The sequence below is a fragment of the Manduca sexta genome, chromosome 17 (assembly GCF_014839805.1).
Source record: "Manduca sexta isolate Smith_Timp_Sample1 chromosome 17, JHU_Msex_v1.0, whole genome shotgun sequence".
NCBI classification, from domain to species: Eukaryota; Metazoa; Arthropoda; class Insecta; order Lepidoptera; family Sphingidae; genus Manduca; species Manduca sexta.
In genome coordinates this window covers 3,264,254-3,278,701 of record NC_051131.1, presented here as the reverse complement: position 1 = coordinate 3,278,701, position 14,448 = coordinate 3,264,254, and the positions used below count along the sequence as shown (strand labels likewise).

Here is a 14,448-nt window from a genome sequence, read left to right as displayed (position 1 = left end):
TATGAGACGATCATAAAAATGATGGCCTCCTGTCGAGCGCTTAATGGCTCGTTATTTTCCTCTGCCACACCTCTAAATGCTTGTTCTTCTACGCGATACATAATATAATCGCATAATTATTACGTCAGCAATATCTTATCACTTCAATCCCACAGCGAGAGATAACGGATTTGTAGGTAAACCGACGAACACGTATTGTATATTCAATACTTCAAAATGGTGGATAAATTTTCTTATTTTGATTGTTCAGGCGATGTTATGTCGCGGGACCGTAGGGTAACTTTAGTGCTACAATAGCAAAACGTCGACCAATAGACAGTAAAGTTTATCAAATTCAATCACTATGGCAGTATAAGGTAACAGGATAATAATACATACTTTGGTCTGACTCATTTAAGTTCACATTTAAAATCGCTGCAGCGGGTTTTCCACCGTATTATTATTATGTATAAGTTAGGCCACGACGCGACGTGTATTAGGTACTTGCTGAACATAATCTAGTATTCCAATAACTATATAGATACTTAAGCGACAATTGACTTAAGCGACATTTTTTTACGATTTTTTTTTACGAAATTTTTTAACTAGGTTGAAAAAAATAGAATAATGTTCTGATTTTAAATATGTATAAAACTTGGTGTCGATAAAAAATGTCCCTTAAGTCAATTAGTCTCATCTGTCGATATTATTTAACGCTCGAAAGTCAATGAAAAAAAAATCCCCCATGTTTTGGTATTATAAAGGAAATGATGCCAAATAATTTGGTTTGATTGAATAACACAATTTAATAATATTAATTGTGAATAACGTTTGATTTATTTGTTGCTTCTATAATTCTCGAATTATAATAAAAATTACATTTAAAAATTATAAACTCTATTGGAAAAGTGTCTAGCAACTACCTTCAGACTTATTTAAGGTATGGAAGACTTACAGCTATAGAAACCTAAATAACACTAAACTAGTTGACTGAAAGCCAACACCTTTGCCCGGCGAAAACAATACTTATTCTCTTCACTTTCCCTTATCCGACATCAATGCAATCTCCTTCAAGCATATTGCATAAAGGATTTATTTGGCCTTTTACAACTGGCCGCCTGTCTGACGTCAATACGCTCAGGAAGATGGAATCCCGGCCAAAGGGGACACTTATCTGATAAAAAAGGCAATACCACGTTACCAGAGGGCAAGGAATTCATGTCACAAATTCCACTGATATCTCGCGACTTTCCGCAGGTTCGCGTCGCCTTTATATCCTCCAAAACAAAACAGACTTAATTTTCAATCTTCAAGATCATTGGATCAATGGCAATCATTAGTTTGTATATAATTTAATACACTATATATTAAGTCAATTTATTTAGGAATATAACGGACAGTTGGTCATTACGACTACGTGACGACGCATATATGTTAAAAGATCATAAAATTTTCTTAAGAGCTCTTTAAAGAAGAAATGTGTTATAGCGTCGCGGCATACACTAAACATAGTGCTAAATGGAGGCTTTAGATCGTAAATCGCGGCGGGTACTAAGTGATGGAGTGTGTGCGGTAAGTAAACCGCTAATGGTTTTCCTTGATTCAAAAATAGTGTTTATTTCCTACGGGTAAAGTGTGTAAATTAAACGCGACAGGTTGTAAACGTAGAAACGTGTATACTATATAATTATATAAGCGTTAATAACGTGGTTAATTATCCTCTAATGTACCATTGTTAGGTGACATCAGACACCCAATCACTTTGTACTTTAATAACATTACACGCTTTGATATGAGTAGAACGGCGCCATGAAACGTTATATAAAAATGAACATCAAATACGAAGCAATAATCAAATGCTTTCCTGGAGCCTCGAACGTTTCGAGTTCGCATTTGGATGTTTTCCTTTTTCTCATTTGTATCATTTTCGATTAGCAAATGGTAGGAAACTGTTGCTGTTTCGAAAAGTACTAGTTGTTCGAGCATAGTTTCCAACAGAGATTAATTACTAGAGAAACTAATGGCGTATAACACTGACGAACATAAATCAGCCATTTTGTCCAGTGTTTTATTCCAATATTTGCACTAATATCACAATGTTTTATTTAATTAAGTTCAAAGAAATTGTGAGACGCTAAACAAAAACAATTTATGCACTCTTTGAACACGTTCCTCAGTTCTCGCAATCATATTAACAAACAATCTCTTTAACTAAAGATAAAATAGAGTTGTAGCATAGAGCAGATTACTCATAAACAAATTTTTTTAGACGGTATTCACCCTATGCTTGATCCGCTGTACAGACAGATTATAATTTTCAGAAAAGCGTCCCGGTAATACTGGTTGTGGTGTGAAGCATATTCATTGCAGTCGGTAGATCGCCGGTCGTTACCGCACCCGTCTCAGACCCCTGTCGAGGACCAGATGGGCAGCACCCGCACTATTATAATGCACAAGATTTATGGAGAATAATGTTCGCAGATTGAAAATAACGTATTAAGGCTGGCGTCGATTAGTGTAGCTTGGATATATTAAGACATTAAAATTTAATTATTTTTCGAATTTTATCGCGATTTTAATATTTTAGTTTTCTCCTAGGGAACAGGGAAAAAAATTTTTAGGGAGAAAATAAAAATATTAAAACCACGATAAAATCCGAAAAATAGTTTAATTTAATGTTTAACATTCGCGTAAACATAAGAAATCATTAAGGTATTAAGGCTGGCTTCGACTAGTGTAGCTTAGATGTGGGCTGAATAGAATTGCATTTATTTTTTATGCGCTATCATTCTGTCCTCACATGTATTCGAGTCTGCGTGCTGCAGCGCGTTCTAATGGACGTAGTATCACAATAAATGAATTAATGCGAATTGATACGACTCGGTAATCCTAATCGACACTAGCCATAATATGTCGTCTTATTTTATTAATAATTTAAATGCGAATGTCTGTGAAAGTATTTCGATGTTGGTTACATCAAAGGCAGTAACCGCTAAACGGGTTTGTATGAAATTTGGCACACGGATAGACCATGACCTGGATTAACATACATTTTACCTCGGCTATTTGCTCCTTTAGGAAATATTTCATTTTACATCTGATTTATTTTAAAAAAAATGCCGCTTCTGATGATACTGTAGATCAGATGGTAAAGGTGTTTCACGCGAGCGAAACCGCGTCCCACACTTAGTACATAACAACATTTTACAATTCTGACATAGCACAAATCCATATCATTTTATGTATACCTTATAGATAGGTATATATAATCATGACACGCATTGCTATTATTATCGACGTGATTCATAGAACTACGTGCCTAAAAGGTAGAACCAAATCTTTGCGTTGGATCATTGTTTTACTATCCATTTATGTCATAAGTTCTCAGAAGCTATCAATAAAATATCGGGGACCAATGGACGTGCGAGGCCGCTTTTACGTCAACTGCGGATTTAGGAAATTGTTTTTTTTTTCATACGGATTGGATGTTGTCATCCAGCACAGACGAACGAATCGAGTTTATTAAATTGATTTAATTTTCCTGTCAACACGTTAATTGAATTTATGTATGTTAATATGTAATACCATTTGCCTTCGACTCTGACAATGAAAAATTAACCAAATTCCATCTGTACTTTAGTACATTATGCATTAACTCCTTAAATAATTATACTTTATAATAGTACATGATTTAATTTGTTTATGTAAAATTATACACATATTGTATAATAGTACTAGAACAATTACATCATAAAAAAATATTTTTTATATTCATAATACACATAACTATACTTCTGACGTAGTAAAGCTATACGTGGTCATTGCACGTACACAATGGTGTAGACTGTCATCGTTCGAAGCACGTATCCGACATCCGCAGATTTGAAGCAAGAAAAATCATTTAGTCTGTCGAAGAGCCATCGGCGGGTACTTCATACGCACACATGCATGCGACACACGTTGATGACGTAATTAAACGGCACAGTAGTACTAACACAAACACCGGCTAACAGTAGTGTGTCACTGCGTTTGCGAGCAGACGCACATTTCCGTATACGGCACAGCGGCGGCTAAATATATGTGCGACGCCCACGCCGCAGTAATAACGTGCTAACTACGATATAGTAAACGTGACCTCGTTATTTCTGCGTCGGTATCATAAAACATCGCCATTGTCGTGGATGGCAATTAATTAAATGTCACTGGTTGCGGTGCTCGGCGCAAGGGGCTCGCATCGCGCCGCTCGAGCGCCGCCGCCCGCTCGTCAATTTAACGGGGAACAAAAGCCGAGGCCTCATTGACGACAGGCAAACCTTTCATGGACTTAATAACAAGCCATCAGAGTCTCTGTGGCGCGGCCCTGACGTCACGACGCGGCAGCGACGGGTGAACGCACCGTGCTGTGGACTCGCCGCGTTTAGTTTAATTCGGGTTAATTATAGTTGTGATACTATGGAGGTCGCAACTTATAAACACCAGTTACTTAACTAACTGCCGTCCGAGTCATTAGCTATGATGAAAAAACAATGGTTGGCAAATACGATAAAGTAGGCAAACAGAGAGCCATTAATAAAATGGAAAAAATAACTCGTGAATGTTTGTATTCTCTGAGGATACACTTCACTAAAATATAAGGAACCTTTGGACTGTAACTTTGAACTATAAGGAAAAAGATTCGAGGCACTATGCCAACTGTCAAGATAATATTACCTTTAAATCAAATAACACTTTACTTTTATTAACTTTATTGCGCGAAACGAGGTAGATGTTAACGATGTGTTTATGAAATTAGCTGTTGTATTCATGTGTTTATTATTACACAGGAATTAGATACCGAATCCAAATATAAATCCGATATAATTAAACACATATTCCTGTTAATATTTATAGAATACTTTAAGTAAACACACACGTATTTAATTAACACGATACGCAAACTTATATGATTCTCGTAATACAACACTACATTCAAAAGGTAGTTAGTTAGTATAAGAAATGTTTTTGAAATATAAGACTGAATAATAAGGAGGCCGTTTGACCCATCAATCGTCCCTTGGCGTCGCCCCCGGCCCGTGTCCTCAATCGAACGGCTCTCACAGGCCGCAAGAGCCCCATTAACCCTTCCAACCACTTCGCCCAATTGGAATCCAACACTGTTACCTACCCGATTTATAAACTACCCGATATTGTTTAACTACCCGATGCTCCGCATTAACCCTATACAGACGTAGATGATCTTTTAAAAGAAATGATAAATTATATGTATGGTATTACTTATTATGTATAAATGGTAATTTTGACATTGGGTTACCAAATTAAACCACATACTCGTCTTTACATTTGCTGACATTGTGCCAAAAATCATCGATTAATAACGAATATTTTCACCAAAAATCCTGGTTTATGTTTTCTGATTTTTGGATCATTTTGTAGTTCAATGCGAATATGGCGTGTGTGTGAGTGTATTCCTGACTGAAAGTATGATGTTGCCACTGCGACGAATTCTCTTAGATTAGTAGTAATTTCATTAGGGCGTGTAAAATTAAAATTACTCTTTATTAATATTTATTTTGTTCGAAACTTACACATTTTTTTATTTTACATCTACGGCTCAAGTAACTTAGTGTAAAGTGTAATTTCCAAATAGATAAATAATAGTTGATTTAGTAACGCAATGTCCAAATGACTCTGTATATAAATAATAATTACACTTATTCCAATTGAACTATTACTAATTCATAAACAGATGTACCAACAAGCAACAGAGGTAAAGTTATATTAGCAACTAGCAAACCTTCACGGAACGACAAAATTAAGGTAACATCTGTAACTAGACACGGGGACTCGTAGCTAACCAAGTGACAAATTAATAATAACCGTTCATGGTCCGTTTGATGCAAGCCTCAGGTAGCGCCGGCTCCAGCGGAGACCACTGTCGTGGAATAAATAATGCACGCCCGGCGAGACGAGACGCGGCCATCGAGAGTCGACCCTCGCTAGTACCGCCACCCACACGTCAACAAATTCAAAACTGCAAATCGCTAATACACTTTTGTGTTCTCGGCAACTTTTTTTTTTCTTCACAAAAATTCAATAGAAGGAGCACTTTACTTCACATACAGAAAAAAAATCTTGTATAAGCGATTTGAAGTTTTGAATTCGTTCAGTTACTTTTGAGGCTGGCTATACCACCATCGTACATACTATTGGCATTGTTGGTATTGCTATCTCGGCAATTTAGCTTATTAATCGAATCAATTCTACCTATCTCATTACGAAATATACTCTATCCATTTCTGGTTTAAAAAATGTATCGCAGACAGCGAACATTTTAAATCCTATTTAGATGCGAAGTACAGTTATTTCTGCATTGTAGGTTTAACCGTTACCTTTGCATTATTAACTCGGCGAATTTCAGAGGCAATTTCAAAACAGTTAAAGTGGACAAGTTTACATCGTGTCTAAAATCTACAATGGCGCCGAACAACGGAAACAAAGTTCAGCTAGCAACAGATATAATTTAGATAGACCGTTGTTACAACTAATAAATTAATTTGAATAACGAATGCCTTTTATTTCCCGCCAAAATAACGGTTGAAATAACATTGTTATAATTACTACAGAAATAAAAAGAAAAAGTTATTTTCCAAAGAAATTGTACGAAGTTGCTTGACGGAATAAATTACCTTGTCCGTAAAGTGTGTGCACGCAGTCAATTACAGTTTCACTAAGGGGAGAAGTTCGAAAGAAAAGTAATGAAACTTTGTGCATTCGCTTTGTTTGTAGCGCCGATGGTATAGAGCTGTGGCCGTCGGCATCGCCGCAAACTTCGCAAACTTCAACTTGGAGAGTTACAATATTGTGCAAAATAATCAACTCAACTTAAACAGTTTTGTGAAATTAATATCTCAATATTATCATTGAATAATTTCGTAGGTTTCTCTGTATTAGGTATCTCAAATGAAAATTATTGTAAGCGCTATTACGACCTCAAAGAGAGCATAATTCAAATAATTATTTTTAAGTTCTATGGCATTCATTAATGGCATGGAAACTCAATTAAAACGGACAGACAGATATTAATGACGAGGGTCGAAACAGCTTTGGGTCCGGCACAGTACATACTAAGAACTTTTAACCTAAATTATTGTCCGACAGCGCCTTTCCTGCGATACGTATTCTATCGATTTTCTATTACAATAAAGATCAGACTTTTCCCCAACTTAAAGCCAACCTTTTTATGATGATTGGATATGATGTATTCGGCAGTATATAGAAATTCATTGAATTTGCGTTAAACTCCGCCTCGGGACTCGGCATGTTCTTTCGGAATAAGTAAAGAGAATATTTATCGTCATTGCTATTGTGAGCATTTTATTGAGTTCGTCAATCGATATAAATACAAAACATGACTTTTTGTAGTGGAATTTAAATAACAAAATAATTATAACGTTTTTCGGATTCCGTGACTCAAATGGAACCCTTTATTGTCGATCCTTCTGTCTGCCAAGACCTTTTTTCTCAGGCACGCGTAGAGGTATGTTGAAATTTATATCAAATATTAGAGTACGGTCTCTTTCAGCTGTGATAAATCAAACTTCTAAGTTAACGCGATCAAACGATGTGACCGTTTATGTCGCATACTTTGCTATTTCACAAGGAAATCAAAGCCACTAGGGTAATTCTCGTTGACTTAGTATAAAGAAATATGACAAGGGACAGTCTTATAGCTCATGAATATGAAAAATCTGTAAATACTAAATATGTAATTATTTACTTAGAAATCTTACCTACAAGTTTGTGTGGTACCCGGTATGTGAGTCAAATTACCACTTGTCCAATTTAAAACTAAAAGTGAATGAGAACTAAATATTTATCATAACCAATCACGATACGTCGTGCTTACATTTGTTTCCTAGGGTCTACAAGGGGAAATTCTTTAACAACATAAATAAACAACTGACAACAGGCCAAGTGTTGATCATAAGTAACTCATTATTAAATTATATTAAGTTGTTAGTAGACTACGTTGCGACGGTGCGGGATATAAAATTGCAACTAGCGGCAATAAAGACATTAATATAACACGATTAACTGGCTGCCATAGAATAAATAGCACCGGTCGCCTCCCTACGGTGTGACATTATAATACTGCATTGGTCTTCAAAATAAAACTTATGTAAGCTTTTTCCAGTTCAGAAGCGACTGTTTTAATTCCAAGAATATCAAAAGTAATGATATGTTTACTATAGTAAATCATACAACTACATCTCAGTTTTGAAACTCTCAACCTGCACCGCAATTAGCTCGACAGAGCTTAAAACACACGTGTTATTGCAAAACATAAAAAAATGTTATTTCGAAGAGCAATGTAATCGGTGTATATGTACCTATACAACTTGACTTAGGCGAGAGGTTTGAGTCCATGTCCGCGGAGACAGGCCGGCGCGACACGAACAGATCGCAGCAAAATTTCCCTCATGGAATTTCAAATGAGAATAAAGTTTGGAACGCTTTGAACTCTACGTCGTTACACTCAAAGGCAAACATTGGATTAAACGCATTCGAGGAGTAACAGTTTTAATGGCATTTAAGGAGATTGTTGAGCACGTGCTCTCATATTAATTCATTCGTCATTTGTTACACGTGTGTGCTGACTACATAAATTCAACTCAAAGCGATGACTAATGAAGTTACTTTCTGTTGAAACGCGATTTAGCTGTGAATATTTTAATTATTCCATATTTATCGAGTGAGTGTGTTATTCTTACAAATACATAATGCTGATACACATATTCACCCAGCCACATTAAACATTATTCACTTCACTCACAAAACCATGAGGAAAAATATACGAGATTACATTTAAACTTATTATCATAATTTATAATATTTATTGAGCACTTAATGTAATGAAATGCCTTTTCCATTTATTGCAAAATATTAAAGCTCATTTATAATTTATAGCTTGAACATAAGTCGCGCTGGCTCTACAGTCGCGAAGCTTTTGCCCAACACAACCAAACTTAATGGTTCACTTAATATTCCTTATTCAACTTTGTCGTTTATGGAACAATGGTATTCGTTATTTAGAAGATGATTACTATAGTACAGAGGGATGAGCGAAGAGTTTCCGCACGTGACTGGGAACCAAGATGAATGTAGACTGGGGATATCGCCCGCCATATCCGCTGTACACAGACACCAGCGGATATTTTTGTAATATCTATGGCTTTGTTAATGTTACCAGGATATTGGGTATTGACACAGCTCCCACCATTTGTCTGTTATTAATCGCCGTTACTTTTATTCGAAGATTTATTTCGTTTTATGGATTTAAGTAATTTCATGGTGAGCGCATTGGTGTTATGGCAATCGTTGATTGAACAGTCAATACAAGGAACGGAATAACTTTATTATAAGTGGCTACTTGACAGTTTTTGGAACAGTCCTTTAAAAATTACATGTTTGGTCACGTAACATTTGAATTATGACGTCGTATTTAGAGAAAACAATCAAACTAGAATATGACGTAAAATAATAATGTGACGACACAAGTAGCGTTAACATGTCTTGAAGAACATGTCTTCCCATGTTTCGATTTTTCCTAACACCTAATCAACAGACATCGTAATTAAATTTTTCAGATTTAAATTATATATGTAATTGACATTAATGCAAAAAAACTGTATAAATATTGTTAGCGTATAAGCTACCATATACAAAATATTTCCTAATCTATTGTAAAAACTGTGTAGCCAAATAGAGTATAAAATTAGAAAAGCCGGACCTATTTATAAGTACAAATTATATTATATTCAATTTCTAATACAATGTTATTTAACAGTAATTATAATTAAGAAACAAATCATATATTTCCATAATTTAAGATAAACGCGCCTCAAATAGGCCCGACATGTTATTCCTTTAAACAAATTTAGATTTATGGTAATGAATATATGAAAATATTTACATTGTTCTACTCCGATCGGAGTTATTCAAAGTTTCGTGAGAAAAGCCGTTTTAATCATGGGCCCCGCAGGCCTGCCGTTTCTCGAAGTCCCGTCTCATCGGCCCAAAGCCTATTGTCTTCGAGGAACACTGTTTAAAATACAAATACTCGCTGATGAGTTTCCGTTGAGCTCGAAAACGAATCATTATAACACATGTATTCGATAACATTATTTTTATGGCATTACGATCGATTCGTATGGAACGTAGTCCTACATTGTCATGGGTAATTATAGGCTATTAGTATTGAACTTTACATGAATATTATTAACATGTATTTTGTTTTTGTCGAAATAAACTTATTTATAAAGTTACAAACGGACACTTATAGTAAAAATGTTTTTCAAAAATGTATTATAATAAAAAAATTTACGACTACAAAGAAAATCAAATATTTTAGTTTCTGAACGTAAAGAATGTTGTCGTTTTGATATAAACGAAACTATCAAAAGAGTGATTAATAAAAAGTCCCGTGCCGCATTGAGGGAATAAACTGGGACGTACAGCGCTCGTTTAAAGCCAAACATGAAACGTGCATTAACACACATATTTCAGACATATTAACGTAATAAAACAACCGTAATTAACGTACTGAGAGCAGTCGTTACGCCACAAAACCCTATCAACATCAATTTGCGTGTGGTAGAATATATTTTATATCCGCCCGGATAGAGTCCACCGTACACAAGGTGCTAAACCCCGCCATAGTGGCGCACGTACATATATCGCAATTCGGTAACAGCCTATTTATATCCGGTTCGAACAGGCCGGCATAATTGTGTCGACTGTCGAGGGTTAATCATCTCCCGTCGTCATTCTATTGGACCCTACTTCACTTACCCTAATTGTAAACAATAGACCAGATACTGTAATGAACAAAACGATCTTTACGAGTACGAGTTTCATCGGAACTTTCATGCGAGCCAGCGTGCGTGATAACGGACACAACAGCTATGCATGATAAGATAATTTGTGAACAATAGTAGCCCGATTAGAGGAATACATAATATTATGTTTATTTATGCCAGTGTGAATGCAGTGCCCTTGTCGACTTGTCTATTGTTTGTTAACCTTGGAGAGCCGCAACCGCAGCATGACTTTCAGACACCGGGGTATCGATTCCTGCTTCGGGATTTTTTCCGTATCTTATGAAACTTGATAACAATTACGATGACAAATCCAAAGTCATAGTCCTTTTCCAAAGATAATATTCGATATTGATAGTTATATATTATTATAAAGCTAAGACTGACTTACGCGATTTTACGAGTGTAAAGTAATACGCGTATACACAAGTTTGCTTTATTTTAATAACTGTGTACTATCTGTATGTACTTTAATGAGTAATAGTAGATAATTATGCACGTTTGCTTATATAAATTTGTCGCGCCACTTTCATTTATGATGGCTAAGAAACGTCAATATATTACTTAAATTGAGCAAAAGTTTTGATTACTATTATAAATAACTTATACTATGCGCTTTTTTAACTATTAAAAATAATGTCACTAAATTTATATAAAGATTGCAATACGCCAGACATACCAGCAAAACATTAATTATTTTTAATTTTAAATATGTTTACTGAAAACTTACTTAAGTGAAACTATATAGAAATTCATTCAACCGTTAATAATTCTCAAACAATGAACAGACTATCACTATGCGAACGTATTATTATGTAATAATAATAAAAGTACTATTGAAATACATTTAAAAGGCATTTAAAATTAATATTTATGTGTATAAATTCAAAACAACTTATTTAGCAGTTGTAAATCAAACAAATCTCGATCAATTCTCCTATTTTCGACTATTTCGTATCTAATAGGTTTAGTACCGTTATGTTTAAGCGAGACGTTAGCAAATATCGGCCAATCATATGCATGCCAGCTGTCGCTAATTTACGTTATATCTCGCATGATGAAACTTACTTTCACTGTGATAGTGTCAAGGGGGACTAATACGCATTTTTATGGCATCTTATTTACTTGCGTGATAAATGAAGCCAAAATGTTACAGTTTAGATATTAATATGGAGATTTTTCTCAGGAACACATTCGTGTTCAAGGCAGTTGCTAGGGGGACCTAAAGGGAGTGAAAAAAACTGAACTGGGTATGATAAATCGAGATCAATGTTTCTCGTGACAGTTGTGTTGCTCGCGCGCCTTCTGCGTCAACGGCGTTATTATGACTGACAGGTCTTTTTAAATTAATTAATAATTAAATGGATTACAAAACTAATTGAATGGGTTACCACAAATAAATGATATTCATTTCTATGTATGTAAACGAATTATTGGAGTTTTACCTCATAACATACCTACACCTACATATTTATACTTTTGTACTATGTTTTTCTGGCTTTATTTATAATTTATAAATTAAAAATAAAAGGATTTGTTTGATCTGTAAGTTCAAACTATAATAACTTTGTATATGAGAGAATAATATATTGAACCAAATTTTTTATTTGGTAGTATTCCGCATCTGATCAGACAGTCTGTAAATCTTTGGAAGCCTTTGTGCAGCAAGGGATACCCTGCAATGGATAATGAATCTACATAGTTAGACTTAAGGACAAAATTCTTGAGACATAATACCTAAAAATAAATATTACAGTAATAATACTCTGTAAAATTATGTTAAACATTTCAATTTTGTTATATTATTTTCCTTAAACAAATAACAGGTTTACCATGTTTGCCATCACATCTGGTTTTAACATAGCATAGTAAGTATTATTTGAATGTAACAAATATACTACAGTATTACGTTCGTGAATAAATGATTATGTTCTGCGGATTCCAGCTATCACTTCACAACCACACGGAGTAACCTTCATTAACACAAAATTTTGATGGGTATTTCAAACATTACATTTTAAAGAATGATTAAAATCCGGGGTCTATGCTTCATACAAATTCCAACAAATGTTCCTTATTCCTTTTTAAACAGGTATTTATTTGTTTTATCAGTGGCATAACCAAATAATATATTAAAATTGGTTACTTTTAATATCACTGAGCCCTGCTTCAACACTAAAATGTAAAATTTATGTAAGTAACTTTGTCCCAAACTACCATAACACAGGTTGGAAACAAATATTTGTGGACATTATCCTGTATGCTATGGCGCAAGTTTAATATGATTACCTGTTATAGCATAGAAACTTTATGACAAATGAAATGTTATTAAAGAAATTGTTATTATAAAGATCATTAACAAGCGTAAGAATAGTGCAAAATTGCGATAACAAAATAATTTTAACATCTTACTCCTCCTTGTGTATTATTTAACCGATCACAAATTGTCTAGTAATTTTATCTAATTTTATTTATCAATAAAATATGTGTTTTGTCCAACTAATATAAATATTGAAAAATATTTTCAATAACCTCATATAAATACGCTTTCAATACAGCAGACTAGTTTTTTTAAAGTTATTTCAAATCACTGAAATTGATTATATACATTTCCCATAGTACATATTCTAAATTCTTCTTTTTATAATAATGTTTGCATTTTAACGCACATACTTTTGGTGTAAACTTTTGAATCTAAAGCTTTATTTTATTAGACTTAGGACATTCTATTGATCATTATATGTGTATCAATATCTGGATATAGAAATAACCCAGTATAGTACTATAACCACAATATTATGTTATTGTCAAATAAACATACCTTTAAGATTAGCAAAGAACAAAAAAAATAAAAATCAAATGAGTAGTGAAAGTGTTCCGGGCAAATAGTAACAAGCCATAATATACAAAAACGAACAATACAATATCTTCTGAAAGTAAACATTTCTAAAATTACACTTTTCATATGGTGTCATGATTACATCCTTTTGTGCCATAAAATTTTATCCATAAAAACAATTTACTGCACCTTATACGAACCTACCATGGTATGACATAATAAGCAAAATAACAGGAAAATCAACGGCCAAGCTTTAACCGGCTTTATAATCCAACATAGTTTGTGGCAATAAAGAAAGTTTGGCGTCTTGATAGATACTTACACAACCATGCCATAAGCGCCTTCTCCGATGTACTGCAGGTTAGTGTACCTGGGGCCCACTTCAAAAACCTGCCCGCGAATGATCTCCGCGTTGGGATTGGTACTCGCGGCACCTGCAGCCTCGGCCATCGCGACGCACTCCAAAACCACTTTTCAACACAAATGTTTAGAACGCCGGAATAGCCAGCTTAAACTCCTCACAGTATGTAACCAACTGCAGTTTTTTCAGTAATTCACATTAATTTTCAAAACAAACTACTGTCCGACCTACATTATCCACAGAACAAACGTCCACACTCCACTTGTCACTCGCTTATCATTCTCGTTGTTGCCCGACTTCTCACGGACACTCCCGTACAGACGCAGTACCGTTACAAAAATGAACTCGATTTTTTCTGCAGCACTACAACACTACGTAACGGGTAATCGCGT

At 34.7% G+C, this 14,448-nt stretch overlaps 1 protein-coding gene across 1 annotated transcript in view; it reads right to left on the bottom strand.

Annotated features, from left to right (window-relative positions):
• LOC115442325 (mitogen-activated protein kinase 1) overlaps nt 1-14,409 on the bottom strand; it is a 43,134-nt gene extending 28,725 nt beyond the window's left edge. The window contains exon 1 of the mRNA XM_030167329.2: nt 14,018-14,409. Coding sequence (XP_030023189.2) covers nt 14,018-14,145 — 128 coding nt within the window. The 5' untranslated portion in view covers nt 14,146-14,409. The remainder of the gene's footprint in view (nt 1-14,017) is intronic.
• Nucleotides 14,410-14,448: the final 39 nt, after the last annotated feature.